The sequence below is a fragment of the Amblyomma maculatum genome, chromosome 2 (genome assembly GCF_055883805.1).
Source record: "Amblyomma maculatum isolate TAMU_Amacu chromosome 2, ASM5588380v1, whole genome shotgun sequence".
NCBI lineage: Eukaryota > Metazoa > Arthropoda > Arachnida > Ixodida > Ixodidae > Amblyomma > Amblyomma maculatum.
The window spans coordinates 48,901,897-48,920,867 of NC_139345.1; the positions used below are offsets into that span (position 1 = coordinate 48,901,897).

The window sequence follows — 18,971 nt, forward strand, 5'->3', positions numbered from 1 at the left end:
GCTGCTGAATCTAAAAAAAAAGGATCAACAGCCACAAAACGAGAAGAAGCACACACAGAAAACAAGTGCTAAGACCCTCACAGGTGACGAGGCCAGCTTGGGCTCAGGGGTGCGGGTGTAGATGACATCCGAAGTGGGCACGACGCCAACTCCCGTTGGGGAGCTCTCGCCGTTCAGGCGTCCACCTTTTGGCCGGTAATTATCGGGAGGGGAGCCACGCAGGTCGAGTGATCCCGGCGGGGCCTTGACTGTTCCCAGATCCCAGCGCAGGCTCTTCCACGTATCGTTCATCTTGGACTCGTCCCTGTACATGGTGGGAGGGAGTTAACATTAGGGAGATGCAGGCATTTTCAAAGCAGCATTTCACAAATGGCAGCACACTAGGAATAGCAACAAGGGAGGAAAAATTTGCCACAAAGGCACATCACTGAGAATGATGTTAGAATATCATTTTGTAAAATAACCCCTTTCATCCTGCCAGCAGGTGACAGACGACAGCAAGCTATGTCATTTCAGCAACACTTTGTCCTCTTTCTTGTGATGCATACTGCTACTCTTCAGGCACATTTTTCACACTAACCAATACATGCATATTGTTCTACACGTAGGACACCACTTTTTGGCATAGTTACTCTGAAATTTTGTTGTGTAAAAGCCTGCACATGCTAGCATAGATTCAAGAGGAAGGGTTTACTCACGAGTCAGATGTCTCGGAGTCGCTGTCACTTTGGCCACCACCAGCTGCTTTCCACCGCTTGTACTTCTCTATTAGGTCCATTAAATAAGAGGTCTTCTTTGCCTTTCGAATGAATGGAAACCTTAGCAGTTCCTTCGCTGTCGGTCGCTGCAGAAAGAGGAAGTGCTTTGCTATAACGCAGGTGATTCTAGCACAGCAAAATATTTTGTTAGTTATCATTTTTACCCATGTGCTGTAATCACAAGATTGCATTAGCCGTTTCCTTTTGCACGAGCAACGGTTTCTGAGCTAAGAACAAAGAAATTATCGAAATAATTTGTCATTTCCTAACCACTGAATATATTTTCCTTTAGCAATTTATAAAACAAAGGAAGTATATAGTAAGAGCAAGACCTTGGTGACTGAAAGTAATTGGGATCGCAAAAAATGTTCAAATTAACTGAAGACAAAAACAAAAAACATCAGGCCCTGCAAAATGTTTCATAGCAAGAACATGCTGCGCATACCCTCCACTTCGTACGGCGGAAGACAAAATCCCGTGCACGAGATTTGTGTGCGAGATCTGTCATATTCTGCGAGATTCCAAGAGATTAGTTCTTGTCTAGCGTTCCTGCCATCTGCAATGCCACATTTGAATGTGCACCAAGGAACGCCAAGCGACAGGAGCAATGGTGTACCTGCCAAACACATTTGCCGGAGAAAGTGTGACAGATATCGCGCCTTTCCTTGCCTGTAAACCAATTATAAGTAGCACTGCAACAAACGACGATAAGAGGCAAATGATAGGAGAGGAAGGGCAGGCTTTCGCCATTCTCCTCTTACGAGACATCTAAGAGACCTTTTTTTTTTTCCGCCGCAGAATAACGTCGCGGCGCACGTACAACTTAAAATATAGTCGATCCCGGATGTATCGAACATGAGGGGGATCGCGAAATAGCTCGATATATCCATAATTCGATACATAAAATATACCAACAAATGAGCTTCTCTATAACCCAGAAGCGTGACTTTGCTGCTCCCACACTAACGGCGTACCTCAAGTGCTGCTCGCCGGCGAGGCGCACGCATGCACGCGCACTTGTGCGCCGAACGTCACCTCCCGCCAGGCGTCGATAAGTAGAGCCCACTGGGTACACCGTCACGTTGTCACATTCTGCTCTGTGGGCGCTAGTGTGCGTGCTCCCGTCTCGTCTCGCCCAAGCGACACAAGTGCCTTTGGAGTTGGCGCTCGCATCAAAGCGTCAGTAGACGGTGCTTTGGGAAAGGCCGTCAGATGTCATAAACGTCAAATTCTGCTACCGGTGAACTATAAACGCAATAGCAGCTCAATCAGTTTGGGTTAAAATTGATTTCAGCGGTGAAGCCGGCCATGTGAGTCGAATCTTCTGTCAGCTAGGCTTGTTTCATCGTGCGGCAACCGTAGCACCGAACACCTGCTTCCCCTCGTGACAGCAGTGTTGCGATTTAAAAAAAAAAGTGCTTGAAACCGAAGGTCACCTTCAAGTGAACTGAGCCTTGTGTCATCAGGCGGTTTTACAGCGTCAGTGCTGCTAGCATGCGTCAAGGGCCGCACAAACCGACCTGGCTCCATGCGCAAAAAGTGATTGTGGGGGAGCTGTTAGGAGAATTTTAACTGGCCCTTGCAGGGGCTCGGTGCACAGTTCGATATATTGAACATCCGCTGAGCGGGAGTTCGATAAACACGAATAACACTGATCAAGGGAATATCCTGATAGTTCTATGTATACAATAATTCGAAATACTCGGGTTCGATATATCTGGGATACAATGCAAGCAGAGGTCAAGAACAAAATGGTGCTCCATCCTGCCTTCTACAGTGGAGTGCAGCGCGAATGACTTGCAGCAAATCTGCAAGGACGTGTATAGCTTCAGATTCTGTGACGAGCACACATCCCTGGTATTATTATCGGAAGTTGCTCTCGCGCTATCTACTGATCGTCCGAGGAAGTGAGCGTGAATGAGGAGGGGAAACAGGGTGCACCTTGAGTTCCCTACAGCAGGACTGGTTTGCATACAAATAAACTATACTATTTCTGGTGCAGCATGAAACCCAATGTGCCCAGCCGGGAACGAGCACCATCACAGGTCGCTACTACCAGCCGCAAAACAGTCATTTCCAACAAGCAAATTCCGAACAGCTGGCAACACAGTAGAATGGATTTGAAGGGAAAGGGCACAGGACCGGCATAACATCCTTCAGACTGACCACAATAACTTCATTTACATACAGACTGGCAATGCAGATACTTAAATTAGAAATGCAAACATGGACAGAGTAATAAAATACTGGGAGAACTTCAGAATGGGTTCAGAAATGGTATAGGAGACTAGCAATAGTGATTTCGTGCCTACTCAATGTACCGAAATAGCTAAGGCGGAAAAGGAGCCTCTATATTCAGCCTTCCTAGACATGAGTGATGTATACATGCATACTAATGTATGCATATGTGATGCAATGCATACTCAAAGATGACAGCATTGGTCATTACATAATAGAATTGTTAAATGAAATAAATACGCCAAGACAATAGTGGGTGCTCACATTTTCTGGGTCTTTGTTGAGGCAGGCTTCGACAAACTCCTTGAACTGCTTGCTGTAGTTGCCCGTCAGCTGGGGCGGGTTGTTCTTGGGGATAAGGAATAGCACCCGCATTGGATGCAGGTCAGAATTTGGTGGCTCGCCCTTCGCCAGCTCGATGGCAGTGATGCCCAGGCTCCAAATGTCCGCCTGCGTATGACAAGAGGGGCCCAGTTTCAAGACTGGAAGCGTAAACTTCACAACGAAAGGATGAACATGTCCTCACAGATGTTTGGGTACATTGCCTAACTAAATACTCCCGGCCAATAATTATAGCTTCATCAAATACCAGCTTCCGTTCAGAACATCATCTTTGACTAAACTCATTACAACTGTGGAGACAAAAAGCATCCCAAAAGACTGATATTAAAAAAAGTTTTACACCCTAAATGAAGTAATGCCGACGTGTTGCTTACAATAAAAAATAAATAAAAAATAAACGTGAAATATCGCTGTACAATGATGGTACCAAATCGAAAGTAAGGTGTGTGGCTGACCTGCTATCGTTCCCTTTCTCTGGGATAACTAAAGTGACGCTGCCATTAAATTCCCTTAGTTCGATTTCTTTAATTGTGACTGCTTGTCCCTGGCAAAATTTGCAATTTATTTATTCACTAATACTGAGCCATTTAGCCTAGTTACAGAGGTATGGGGTACAAAAGTAAAAGAAACACCACTGCCCTGACACAGCATTGCCCCAATCAATGTGTTACAATAGCATATCCACTTGTTTCTTTATATTTGCTTCTGTAAGTGTAACAGAAGTTGTGACAAAGGGAACACCTCATGCAGCACATATGTCATTTTCAGCAATATACACCAGGGAAATGTCAGGTCCTTTCCATTTTGACTTCACTTGCTGCAACAGTTCCATATGGCAGTTCAAGAGTAGGCCTAACAGTCTGCTAGTCTAGGCATTGCCAACTGCAGTTAAACGTGTGCTGCCCACATCAACGGCTACAAGTATCCAGAATCATGTGGACCATTTTCAAGCATAGCATTATGTGTTGCAAAGAAGCAGCCTTGGTGTGTGTGCAAATCGCGGCAGCTGGCAGGAAATGCACGCTTTCTTCGAGTGAACACGACTGAATTGTCAGTGTGCATCATGCTGCATACATATGTGTGGCATGAGGGCAGTACAGCTTACGTTCTAAAAGCAAACCTGAAGTTAATCTGGCTACCAGCATTTAACCTTGAACTATTGCGGTATGGAGCAAACATCGTCATCAAGTTCCAACTGCAACGCACACACCTAGCTGCGCTGTACAGTGAACGTTCCTTCTGCTCCTTCATTCAACCTATAGGTAAAAGCCGCCTGGGCGAGCGAGGTCTGCGAGCGCAATGTTAGGCAATAAATAACTAAGTAATAAAAATAAAGCCTCACACAGAGACCGCAGCCGCGCCTGCCGAGACCATCGAATAAGAAGAAGCCAGATTAGGGACTACAGCCAGACTAGCCCGTCGCCGAGCGCAAGCGAGCCAAGATTTGAAGCGGCGGCAGCGACTATGGGGTCGATGGCTTACGCTCGTGAAACTTGGTTCAAGGATAACTTGTCAACAAGTGGAATAACTTGAGTTTTTTCATTATTCATCAAAACTCGTAAGCCGCCATCACACAAGTCACTGCCTGTCTCTAAGGCGTCTGCTGCATGATTTCAGCACTGAGCATCGAGGAGGCTCACTGTTTTTTTAACTTTTTCCTGAAATAGACCTGCATGGCACCTGTATATATATATATATTCTAAGCAAACGACATCAAGAGGATGCCGGTGTCGCAATGCACAGCTGAAACAAATGCAGAAATGCAGCACTCAGTTAAAGAAGTTCATGCAGTGGGAATGAATTGAAAGAACCTATGACCTGGCACGGATTGCAGGAAGGAGGAAGGGAGGGAAAGAGGGAGAACAAATAGCAGTTTTTATTGCAGGATACATCATTCCCAAAAAACCACCTGTGCAGGTGTCTGCTCCTAAGGGTCTTCAGAGAGGTTTGGTTTATGCGATTGGTTTAACTCCGGTAGTGACTCAGGCTATGAGATGCCATAGTGGAAGGCTCTGGAAATTGCTACCACCTGGGTTTCTTAACCGCACAGCTCGTGGGCGCCTCGCTTATCTCTTTCATCGAAAAGCGGCCGCCGCGGCAGGGATTCGATCCCCATCCTCGGGCACAGCAGTCAAGCGTCCTAACCACTGCACCACCGCGGCGGAGTTCTGCAGGGAGGGGAAAGCTGCCTAAAGCCCCCCCCCCCCCCTTCCCTCCTATTCTGGACACAAAAGCACATGAGGCTGGATGCTGCCCAGGAGAGAAGGCTACCAGACTACTACAAACCCAGGTGAAGTTTCCCAAATGCATTAGTAAAACTGGCTATGAAAATTCAGAATGAAAATACTCAAAAATATATCGCCCTACGCGCGCTCCCTCCCACTCGGTACTGCAGGATGCTGGCGCACACCTGGGGCACATAAAATGTGTCACTTGTTTTCTTTCTTCTGCGGTCGCTTTCTCCCACCGACGGCAGATGGCAGTAGGGCTGGAAAGCGAAGGTCGGCTTACGCGAAGATGAGCTGGCGGCAGCGCCCACCTGCCCGCGTCGCCCCGACCACCCAAACGTCATCGCACGGGAGGGGGAGCGTAGCAAGACTGGCGCTGCAAACAAAGGCGGGCGAAATGAATGCGCGAGAGAGCGGGCACGCGTTCCGACGGCTCAGGCGACCTCGACACGGATACATTCCTGTCGCCCGAGACACCAACGTGGGGGAAGTCTTCAGCCAAGCCGCCGGGGATGGCGCCCGAATGCAACTCTCGGACGGCAGGAAGTCTCCAAAGCCCACATATACAGAAATTTGTAAGGCTGTTTATGTATGCATTTCTTTTTTTTTTCTTTTTTTTTTTTGCATATCGTAACACTGCAAATTCCGCCACGATGGCCGCTTATCAATGAAGGCGAAAAGGAAGGCGCCCGTGTACTGTCATGTCAGTGCACCGTTAAAGGAACTCGGGCGGTAAACATTTCCGGAGTCCTCTAATACGGCGACCCTAAGCTAAGTCGCGGTCGATAAATGCAAGGAACGCGTGTATATTAATTACACCTACCTTCAAAAACGTACCCCACTAGTTTTCTTTGGTCGTCCTAATTCGGTATGAGCGAAAAAAAAAAAAAAAAAAAAAGAACGTAAGATTTTAAGGCGTTTGTCTTTAATGGCTCATGCTCGCGGATTGTACCCATCTGTCCGTCCGTAACGCTTTCGTTACGTGGGAGGCGGTAGCTGGCAGCTGACATGGCCGAGCACCAACTGGACGTAGGGCATCCTGACATTACGTTTGGCAGGAGCTGCCAACTCGGGTTTCTTTCATATGGGAGGGGGATATCACAATCAGCCTGCCAAAACCCTTGCATTCACGTTATCCCTAGGCCCCACAGGCACGTTCATACGGCACGGTTAAAGTGGGGCTTTATATGTTGGCTGGTAAGCTTACGCTATCGCGTCATCGAGAAGCTGGGTGTGAAAAGAGAGAGAAAGAGGTGCCGTAGTGGAAAGCTTCAGACCACCGTGCGATAAGAGGCTTTCGCCTCGTCGCAGTTTAGTGATCCAAAGTGCCCCCCCATGAAGTTTTGCAACGCGTCGCAAGATTAGACCCTTTAAATTAACATGTTCATAACTATCATGCAATATTTCACAGCTGCCTCAAGTTAATAATGAAGTCCAGGAAAGTTGGACCTGCAACTGGGGCAGGTTTTTCGAATACAGGAAGCATGCCGTGCCACAGCGAACCTCTTGCTCGCCCACTCACCCCGGAAACCATGCTAAGACACACCCCAGCGTGGCAAAGTGAGCGGAGGAACGAATTGTTGACATGCATATTCCAATAACAAAATTATACACATAGTGCGCGCCTACTGAGGAGGAAAAGATCCTTCGTAATCCCATTAATTCCTACTAACGAAAGTGGGCGAAAGCAGAAAGATAAGACACAGCGCAGGCTCAAACTCAAGAGTGCACGTCAGGAGTGCCTCAAGAGTGCCGCACGACGCACACCCAACATGGACTGAACCTATTGTGGGGAATCGCTTTTACTCAACAATGAACTTCGGGTCAACTGCGAACAAGATCCAGTTTAGTAAAATAGCCTAGTATGTTGCCTCTGCCCTCAGTCTTTGTATATGCTTCATTTAGGTAACTGCAGCTTCCAAAGCAGGTATCTGGAGAGACCAACTTGTCGCTATCTTTCCGCCCGCGCTATACATCCGCATAGTTAGCCGCCACCGAATCCCACGAACGCAATCGGCATAGACCCCCGCAGTGGTTTGGGCAGCGTTTCGTGTGAAAGGCCCTTTGCTCGGTGCCCGCGATGTGGCGAAGATAATTGAGGCAGAAAATAATAAAATAACGTGCCTGGCAAGGCTGGTATGCTGTTCCTTCGCGGTACCCTCATCCCCCAATGCAACGTAGTCCTCCTCCAAGCAGTATAACAGAGTTAGCAAATCAAACTTCGAACAGTTCAGCCTCCCCGCTGTCCCCGGATAGAGAGTTTGCGAGCGCACATACAAATTGGAGCAGGCGTACACACACTGCAACAGCAGCCCTTGCTGCTATAGCTATATTACACTGCTCGTTACCGTGTGCAATTGGCAGAAAGTGCAGCCACGAGCGGTTCCAATCCGGCAAATCAGTACAGGGTCACGCAGCGTTCACTTATCGTTTGCGCAAGTCCCTTTTTAAACGCCAACCTTTCTTTCTCACGGCATGCAATCCAGAACACGACTCGCAGGCACGTCTGCTCTCGTTAATGTTGCCGAACGACCCTAATCATCCGAGCGAAACGCCACGAGGAGGAGAAAGGCAAGGTTTCGCGCCATCTCCTCGAGGCTACTGCCACAAAGCGCGGCACAGCATCGTCAAGCGTTGCCGATCCCTGTACTATATACGTAGTACAGCCGCATGCTCTCAGAGCCCAATATCCCGCGCATATACTCCGCAGAGCATTATACTATCGTGATTCGTTTTTGGTTTTTATTTACTGCAGCGCAGCAAGGCTATTATATTAGCACCTCACATCATTACGCCAATCGTACCTTTCAACAACTACCTGAAACTATACACGCAGCATCAGCTGAAGCCAAGGGACGCTGGACAAAACATTCTCGCGCAGGTTGACCTTTTCTGGAGCATAAATATACAGCTGCCATCTCGATAAACAAACACGACATACTGCGATTACGGACCACAGTAAGAATTTACTGCGTGCGCCAAATATAAGTGACCAATTTGTTACCCAATTCAAAAAGAAATCCGTATCTTTTTTCCTTTTTTTTTTTCATTTTAAACACAACAGCTTCAGTTGCTAAACAACCTTGCTCCTTTCTTTACTTTTACATGTATATACGCATTCCCGCAATCACATGGCCACACGTCCTATACCTCTCATCCACCTCTCACGGTCTAGAGGTAACATGGCCACGCATACCAGTTAAGAAATTCGGGTTCACACGTGCGGCGAAAGGACTAAGGTGCCGTCCTGCGGGAGATCAGCACCTTGGAATATGGCTTGGCAGCTGTTCGTTACAGACGCCTTAAAACAAATAGAACGATCGACAGCGATCACGCACCCCTTCCGGTTCTTTGACCGCGTAATCAGCCAGGTGCCACGTCTCGAAACACAAGGGCGACAGGGAGCTGCGCAACGCCCAAGTGGCCACCGCGTATAATACACAATAAGCGGCAGTTAAGACATCGACGTGACCGCGACGACGTCTCACGAGTCGTTCGCTAAAATAAAAATAACGTTAAAGTGCGCAGGAAGCGAAAAAAAAAAAACCCCACTTCCTCCTCCTTTCCGGTCATCTTTATTCACGCTGCTATCACTTTGGCTCATTTATTCTCCCTCTCCACCCTAATGGGAACCACGACAGGTGCGGCCGCCGCTGTACGACGACGACGCGTCAGCGCTCGTCCGGCATCGCGTGGTTAAACACGCCGCCGCGCGTCCCACTACTCCATTGTTCAGCGCCGGCGCAGGTAAATGCAGGGTGTGGCCCGAAACGCAATTACCAAGGAAAGCCCGGCGGAGGAGGAGGCGACTCGGCAAAGGAACAACAAAGTTAACGGCGTCCACACGCGCGCGCACCCCAATCTCCACGTCGGTGCGGCTCCGCCAAACGCAAACTTCAGTTTCGTGCAGCGCGCGCTGCCTGCTTTCCTCTTACATATTTCCATTTTTCCCTCCGCGGTTGTTCCTGACTCTCATTTAAACTTTACTCTCCACACCGGCGCATGCATGGCCCTGTCGCGTAAGCAACGGCCAATCAGATTTGGCGCCCCGTGAGTAATGGTTGAGGCCGCCAAGAGACACGGATCCGCTCGCGGGGGAACGGCCCTTTGTGCTGGTGGCGGCGGAACGTTGTTCCAGTCTGCAGGCGCGAAAATGTTTCCAAGAGAAACGCGGCGGCGCCTAACATGCAGCATTGTTTGGCAGCTTCGACCGCTGAGCCCGGCCTACTGGCGTTTTTGTGACGGGGGTTTTGTAATCGTATAGCCTACAGCCCCGATGGATGCCAAGCTATACAAGCCGGCACGTCCACACGCGCTCCTCTCTACTGAACGCTTTCATTTCAATAAATGTCGAGCGCGGCGGACAATCGAATAACATCTTCGCGGCCTTAGAAAAGTCCAAAGGGCGCATATGCCGCCGCGAACAACACGGACGTCGACATTCGGCGGAGAAAGCGTCGCGCAGCGACATTTGCCGCCATGCATCCCCCTGCTCGGTGCGCGTGGCGGCGAAGTTCGCGTAGTCGCTGACTCGTTCTCTCCACGACATCTCGGCGATATGCGCTCAGGGGTGAACCACGGCCGCTGTACCAAGTCGTCACACGAGAAAACGTAATTATACACACCGATTCCTCAAGGAAACGACTGCTCAAAATACACATTATGTTAAAAAAAAATCGCTCGACCCTCAGGGACGAACAGCTGTTTCGCGAGGTGCCACGAAGCAGAGCCAATACCAGACGCATGAGTGTGGGGACGGAGATAAGCCGGTACGCTCCGAAGGGCAGTGCGAATGCTTTGTCCCCTGGATAAGCGCTGTCCCTGCAACAGATGGCCACGAATGCCCTTCCTGAAAAAGATGGAGCCTTCGCGCAGCTTCACGATTGCGACACTTGCAACGCAGAAGTCTCCAGTTTTATACGTGCGTAAAACAGCGCAACAGAGCGATTCTCGAGAGTCGCAGTGACGCCGAGGACTCTCCGTAAACCATTTAGGCTCAACGCCTCACAACGAATCGACACAGCGAAAACATCATCAGCCCACTGCAGGGCCTCTCCCGTACCCCTCAAACTAACCCGGTTCTGTTCTAGCTGCATACACCTGACCCCCGCCAACTTGTTAACCAGATCCGCCCACCAAATTTTTCCATCGCCCCCGGCTGCGCTTTCCTTCCCTTGGAATTCAATTTGTTGAATCTTGCAAGAATCGCTTTGTCCTTCCTTCGCATTACATGGCTTGCCAGTTTCTTGATTTCGACTAGAATGTCAAACTCGAGTTTGTTCCATGACGCACTCTGCTCGTTTTTTTTTTTTTTTTTTTTTGTCTCTTGTAACGTTGTACGCACCATTTTTCATCCCATATCCTTAAAACGAATCAACACAGACCGAAAACAGGACGAGACGAAGGATCGATTGTTAACTGCATAGGCGAATGAAAGGTCGCCAACTTCACCGTCCGCCTGTGAAATGAAAAACAGGATCACAGGGTAACGAGCAGCCTTGCGGTTTTAATTAACTATTACTATGTGCGAGCAGCATGCGATTCGAACAATGAGACAGTATTCCTGTGCGCGGCGGCAAGGTGGCTCTCGGCAACTATCGCAGAACAATGACCGCATTATGCTTTCATTTCGCTTCTGATAAAAGTACGAACCAGTACTGCGGAGTTCTCTTGCCAGAGGCGAAGCTATCGAGAAATCATTTCAGTCATGTACAGCCCCGGAATGGAATGGTTGCATCCTCTTAGCGTCTCATTTTCGGAGAGGAAGGTAAATTCTTTCTCGTCCAAGATAAAACCTGCGCTACTTTCTTCCATGGCACGTATGTATACTGTTCGGCCTAGCTTTTGAGGCATATACGTGGCAGCGAATAAGAAAAAAAAAAGTATACAAAATAAGTTTACAAATGCGGGATCACTTGCCACAGGAGATGATGGGACTTGAACCCAAGGCCTCCGCATGTCCCCGTGCAGTGCTCTAAAACAACGTGCTACTGTTGTCCACTCGGCAGCAGCTAGCCTATATAACGCAACGCACATGTCGAGCAGAGAGAGGGGGGGAAAGCCCTACCTTGGAGTCGTACGCTGACTGCTTGATGACCTCCGGCGCCATCCAGAAGGGCGTGCCGACGAACGTGTTCCGCTTGCTCGTGGTGTTGGTCAGCTGGCCGGCGACGCCGAAGTCGGCCAGCTTGACGTCGCCCATCTCGGAGAGGAGCACATTGGCCGCCTTGATGTCCCGGTGCAGCTTGCGCTCGGTGTGCAGGTAGTCCAGGCCCTTGAGCACCTCGCGCAGGATGACGGCGATGTGGAGCTCGTCGAAGCGGCCCGCCTTCATCAGGTCGAGCGCCGAGCCGCCGCCCAGGTACTCCATGATGATCCACAGGCGCGTGCCCTTCAGGTAGGAGCCGTAGTAGCGCGTCACGTACGGGGAGTCGCACTGCGACAGCACCATGATCTCCTGTTGGATATCCTCGATCTCATCCTCGGCCTCCTCCAGGTCGATGATCTTGATGGCCACCACCTGCTGGGTCCGGTTGTCCAGGCCCTTGAACACTTCGCCGAACGACCCCTTGCCGATGCGCTCCTGTTTGGTGAAGATCAGCTCCGGGTCCACCTTCTGCGAAAGAGCAAAGGGGTGAGCGACAGCGTCTGGCCGGCGCGCCACTGCGCAGCTGCGGCAGCAGGGACAAAACATCGTCACGTACAACAAACGTCACGAGCACGCCGCGGCGTAAACAGCGTCCAGCATAGCCCCCCGAGTGGAGCCGACGTAAAATGTCACGCCATCGCAGGCGTGTCAAACACCGACCGCATTATCTGTGCACTGAATTCCAGCAAAGCTCGCACGATATATCCTGGATGTCTTGACTTTTCACCTCGCCGCAAAATAAAAACACTGCCGGGCTTACGCAACAAGCTCAGCGTTTGTCGTGAACAAATTCCGTGCACCGCTCGACAGGTGTCCAGAGGAACTCAATCGACATATTAGGCCAACTTCCCTATTCACAGCAAAGCGCTACTACAACGCGCACTTCATCGCGCATTCCGCGCAAGGGTCCCTGCAACCTTAGAAGGAAGATAAAGCGGAGAAACTCGCATTTTCGACTCTCCTCGTTTCCGAAACATTCCCACATCGATGAGCGCCGCCGAAGGATGTGCAAACGCGTTCCAGACCCAGCAGCCACGATAGCACAATCCTGGCCCCGATCGACAACGCGCGAAAGGCGTCGGCCGGTAACACCATCGAGATGCGTCTAACAAGACTTCAGATGCCTGTCCACCATCTGACACTTGAAAGAAAAAGGGCCAAGGAAAGAAAGGCTGCTAGAGATGTGCAGCTATGTACGCAGCCTTTTCCCGTCCAGAGCGCGCAAAGGCTAGCAGCCGCGCCGGTCTTCGCCGCGTGTCACGAACGCTTTCCGCGCTGCTCACCGGGGGCGGAACAAACACCACGAGCAGAGAAAGAAATGACACCGCAAAAGTGAGTCAGAGCGCTGCACCTCTGACCTTAGCCGAAAGCGCTCAGCGGCACAGATATGACTCACTCGAACAGTGCCACCCTTTTCTGCCGATCCTCATCCAAACACGATGGATAACGTAAACGCCTCTGCAAACGGACACTCGATCGAGTTGTGGCGCGGCGTCGTAGTTGTGGGTGCGGTGCAGTGTAGTGTGGTCATGAGGTCATCTGCGCGACTCCTTTACAAGCTTCCTCATTTACAATCCTCTCTCCCTCCACGCGCCCATCGCGGAGTCTGCGATGCAGGCGCGCGCGCGCGCGCGGCCTTTTCGCGCGCTGCACTTTATGTTCCCACAGATACTGCACTCCAACATGCATCGACACTTCAAGAGCATACAGAAACAAGCTTGCAGCAGCAAGACACTTTGACAGCACAATATTTACATCAACCCGGTAGCAAAACGCCGAAAGGGCATACGAAACGAACTGAGGAAAGCACACAAGGGCTGTTACTTGGTGTCTGCACGGCCATGGAATGTCATTTACTCAATCAATTACTGCGGCAGACAGAAATGGAGACCCGGCGCAGAATGTGGACAGAGAGGTCGCTTATAAAGCCCGCAAACTTCGTATAGACGCAGTGGTACGCAAAATAAAACACAAGCGCACTATACGCGCCTCTTCATTTCCTGCACACACGTGTGACGAATGCTCCTCGGAAAGCATTACGTGCCAACTCGTAAGGCTTTAGACACCCAACCTAAACAAACTTAACCATAAACAAACTTAAAAAGCCAAAGCTGCAACTGAGAGCGGAAGCAATTCATATACAGCACAGCGCCCTGCAAACACGTCGAAAATCCGGTCTTTTTAAACGCATGTACGCCGAATGGAAACCATAAACACGTGCGCGTGGAAGTAATATAACGTCACAAAGGCGCTGGTCCCGATTGACCAGATGCGACAGATGCGATATTTACCCGGTAAAAGTGCAAAAAGATTGATGCAGGTATAAGAGTGGTATAGCAATGAGGAGAGAGATTATAGACGCATGCTCCGCTCCGTTACGACAGTTACGGTCCGAAGTCGCTGATGGCAATCATTACAAGACGGCAAAGACAAGAGGAGGCGACGCACAGAGCGCTCCGCCGTAGATACTGCATTAGCTAGCACAATGAGAAGTTCTCCTGTTTAAAATGTACGGGGTGATGTTTGAAGCAGTGACAGGGTCGAAAAGTGTAAAAGGAAAAACAACCCTATTGTTAATAAATTCCGCGCAGACACTACAGGCAACCAACACGAGACTAAGGAATGGAAAAGTCACAGCAGGTTACTAGTTCCGCAGCAAAGGACATTACTGTCGCCTCCCCATATCGAGCGTACAGACCGAAGATAACGCAAGAACAATTGATTGCGGAGCTGAAGGGGCAGCATGACGGCTTATCCGTACTGTCTCTTCTTCAAAAAGGACGATCTTTGAATACACATAACGGCAGAACAGTAAGATAACCACAAGAAAAATAAGAAATACGGCGATATTTTGGAGTGGCGACAAGCTGACTTGGATGTGAGCGAAAATCTCGTTCTCGAAGTGTCAGCGCACAGGTCACCGACGTACAGGGAATGAAAAACCAGACGGCCGGTTGTTTCGCTGACCTTCCTATGACCGAGCACACGCGGAGCACTGCTAACGCTAGGTGAAGGTGTTCATTGTTCCACCGACAAGAGAGACAAGGCGCCTTGAGCACTCCCCGCGTCACCTGTCCGCGTGCGCGTGGCGAAGAACAATAGCAAAAACGCAGCGGGTGACATCAGATTAAAACCAGAGATCAAAACGAAACGCTCGAGATGCGCACCCTAGAGTCCAAGAGTACCGCTCGATACCGATCTCAGCTTGCCGCCTACTGGAGCTCATACAGTGCGGCAAAACCATCTATCAACGACCCATCCAACGATGAGCCCTGCATGGGTCGCAGTAGTGTGAAATACCGGGTTGCGAGGTACTGCGTACCAGCATGAAAGACATGCGATGAACAAAAAGACTAATACAAAGGCGCACATTTGTACTTCTTTTTTCGCATCCTGCTTCGGCTGCACGCTGTTACACCCAAAGAGGTAACGGTAACTAGCTGAACAACCAAATTTGACCAAAAAAGAAATACAGATTCCTCACAGGTGAAGACGGCACCCATGCGAAGTATCGTGTCGCTCGCTTCCTTCATCTGTCATCGTCATTTCTTAAACTTCACTACAGAATTACGTACAACAAACTATCATAGGCTTCGCGGTCCACGACAGAGACATCGAGAACTTCACTTCTCGGCCAGCTCTTGAGTGTGGCGGGTACGCAAACGACGGCATTTAAATGGCTGCAGATGCACACGGGTCTCGCAAGCAGGTAAGAGTGACTTCTCCACAAGCGGCTCACCGAACACAAAGGGTAGCCCGTACAGCGTCAGCGGTACTGCAGGTATGATTTAAAGCATAGTAAGCGCAGCATAGTGTGTGTGCGCGCGCGCGCACACACACACACACACACACACACACACACACACACACACACACACACACACACACACACACACACACACACACACACACACACACACACACACACACACACACACACACACACACACACACACACACACACACACACACACACACACACACACACACACACACACACACACACACACACACAGCGGTGAGGTGTAAGGTCTATATACCTCATCAGTGTGCCCCACCATCCGCTTTAAATCACGCTGTATAGCAACTGGCTCCTTCCTCATCGCACGCTGCTGCTGGGCACGCTCGACATTCAGTGCATCGAAATAGGTGGGAAAACCTACAAAGCCTTCACTAATACTACTCGGACAAATTGGCTCCTATAACGCCGTCTGTATCGATCGCGCGTGTTCTCTCCATCGTCCACATTATCCGTCGAGCATGTTGGAGCTCTCACCATGCTCAAACTCTCCCCCTCACACGTATTACAGATTTTTTTTTTAGTCGATATTTATTGCCTCAGGGCATCAGTAGGGTATGAGATGAAGGATGAATGAATGATTAAATGAATGGAAAAAGGTTGGCTGATTTTATGAAGTCCAGAAGTGAGCGTGGACAGCGTAAAACAATACATACTCCCTCGGCCTCCCCTTAACTCTATTAATTTTTCGCCTGTTTTCTCGCCCAACAACGTCCCGGACTGGGGCGCACGATTCGAGGAGAATCTATTCAGTCACAGAATCGCGCGGCGCTATACGGAGGCCACTCACGTCGTCCGAGTCCGCGGCGGCGACGAAATCCATTGTGAGCGCCGACCTCCGAGCTGGCAGCAAGATTCGGTGTCCCCGCTTCAACTCCGCGGCTGCTACCGCGGCCCTCGCCGACCAAAAGATTCGGCGCGCACAGAGACAAAGAAACCCGCGTGCGCGAACACGTCGAGCGGCCGGCCGTCGACAACGGGTCGGTCGCCACAGCGCCGTTGTCCCCTTATGAAATGCACCGGTGTACATCAACGCTTGCGCTGCAGGCGAGGCGCTGATAAAGAAAAAAGACAGAATGAGAAAGAAAAAAGCCCTGAAACTTCCTGGAGACCGGATCGCGACGGCGCGAGCCGATGTTGACCAGCCGGTGATAAGAGTCCGCGAGAGCTCCGCCCGGCAGGAGATATCCGCCATCGAAAAAAGGTGGCGGCCTTGGTGCATGCACGCGGGCGGTATCTGCGCAACGGGCCTCTACACCCTTTTGTCTCTCTCCGACGGCACAGTCATAATAACTGCCGCGTCACAGACGCTGTTTACGTTAGCGGTCAACAGGTGGCACGGCTAGGAAAAAAATATATAGTGCCTATAGATAGATGCTCGCGCCTTCTTTGGCCTATCGAGATAATCTAGAAAGAGAAAGAGAGAAATGTGGTGGGATGGGGACACCGCGCTTTCTCCGTTGCTTCTACTGCCGTGAGCGCGGAGACTCCATAGCGGTTCTCGGCACGTAGTGAACTGCAGCCATGACCCCGGAGAAGCCTAACGAAGTGTCTGTCTTGCCCTCTCGTTCGAACCGTACGCGGGAGAGCCGCAGCAAGCTGGTTTACGATACCTGGGTTTCGTAGTACAACAATTCTTTTATCGAAGTTCGTCAAACCGGTCAGCTCCGTTTCTGACACATCGGACGGACGAACGGCACCGCGCGTTCTGCCACCATAACCGCATGCTTGCTGTAACATCTCCAATGATGCCGTAACCGACGGCCATCACCGAAATAAATGGCCACTGACTAAGACAACACACTGATGTTGCGATAAGCCTGTTCTAAACATAAGGGACAGTGCAACTGAGAGTGTGAGGCAAAGAGGAGACAGCGGAATGAGAGAGGTGGATGGGGAGAGAGAGAGAGAGAGAGAGAGAGAGAGAGAGAGAGAGAGAGAGAGAGAGAGAGAGAGAGAGAGAGAGAGAGAGGAGGGGGGGGGGTCCCTAAATAATTTCACCAGGAAATCAAGGGTGTGGATCCTGGTCTATACAGCGTACAACATATATTGAAGAGTGCCCTTATATGACGTCAGTTTCAGGTGACACGACCGGAGTGATCGCATCGCGATGCCAAGGCTCAGGTAGTTCAAGCAGGGCACTGGATCTCCGCTATGTGTGGGCAGGTCACGGGCGCGTAACTCGCTCGGAGCGTATAAGGCATGGGTGGAAAAAATCATGCGTTGCCATGCCGTACCAACGGGACTACATGTAATGGATTGCATAGAGCGGAAGTAGTCCGCGCCCTCATTTTTTTTTTCTCCTTCTCCCTCTGTGATTTCCAGGTCTAGCGCATTCTAATGTAATCTTCCATCACGAAGCTGCCTCGTCGCTGGACCGCATTTGCCGAGCACGCGCAAGGCTATGGAGCTATGATCGTGGGCCACAAGCGTTGCACCGACGTGGGACCGAGCGCGACAGCGCCAAAAACGAAAGGAAAACAACGCACAGCAGATGCAGACAATGATGCGATGATGGGAACACGCTGATGCTACGGCAACCTCTTCCTCCCCGGTCTCCTTAAGGCATCGACACGCGGAAACGCAAGCGCGTCTGCAGTACCCCAACGCAATGCAAGCACGCCCAGAGTAACGATATATAGTGTATGCAGACTAGGCTAACGTAATCCCATGCTGCCAACGACCACGAGTACCAACGGACTACTGGCGCACCCTTTGCCAACAATGCCGCATTTGTTAGGTTGGGCTTGGTAGCTTGGGCTTGGACAATTACTTGGTATAAACTCCGGGGACTTTCGAACTTGGAAACGGTACAAGAATGGCTAAGAGTTCGTAGTCACGATACGTGAAATCCAGTCTGACGAAACAAAGCCTTCACATGAAGCGCTTCTGCCCAGCTCATGACAAGCCTACAGGTGAGAGAGCCCTGCACCGACGTGTAAGAGATTACCACCCCCCTTTCAATCCTCCTCGACCACAGCACTCAGTAAATCCAACGCTCGGAAACTTCCTCGCGCGCCCATCATCAGGTGCCTACGAGCCACCCACAAAGCAACCGAAGAGATAATGAAACGCGAACAATCAAGGCGGGAATTCCGCGGGAGATTGCTGCGCAGTACATATGGGGGGAATGAACTAGCGCAGGTAAACAAACGCTTAACGAAACACACACTTCTAGGGACAGCTTTGTTGCCTCGTCACGCCCGTTGACCGAAAACTGCACGGCCGCGCTAGTGCAAGCGCAACGGTCCGCATCGCATCCGCACTCTTCGCTCTCAAGCCTCCGTAGTCGTGGCGTGCTCCGACAACCACCACGAGAGCGAACGACGGCTGTCGTCCGCCCGTGATCGGGAAAGGGCTCGAGCAGTGACTCATCGAAAACGACCCCTGAGAACGGGGTCAGTCGACCGCGCCCCGTACGTCGGAGGTGGTCTCCGTGGTCTCCGTTCGTAGTAGCG

The 18,971-nt window shown here is 50.5% G+C and overlaps 1 protein-coding gene across 3 annotated transcripts in view; it reads right to left on the bottom strand.

The window, feature by feature from the left end:
* Positions 1-18,971, bottom strand: part of GckIII (Germinal centre kinase III) — a 124,476-nt gene that overhangs the window by 11,827 nt on the left and 93,678 nt on the right. For all 3 annotated transcript variants that reach the window (XM_084594077.1, XM_084594076.1, XM_084594078.1), the window contains exons 2-5: positions 11,634-12,182; positions 3,261-3,446; positions 699-844; positions 82-304 (exon numbers count right to left, since the gene is read on the bottom strand). In XM_084594077.1, the coding sequence (XP_084450203.1) occupies positions 82-304; positions 699-844; positions 3,261-3,446; positions 11,634-12,182 (1,104 nt within the window). The remainder of the gene's footprint in view (positions 1-81; positions 305-698; positions 845-3,260; positions 3,447-11,633; positions 12,183-18,971) is intronic.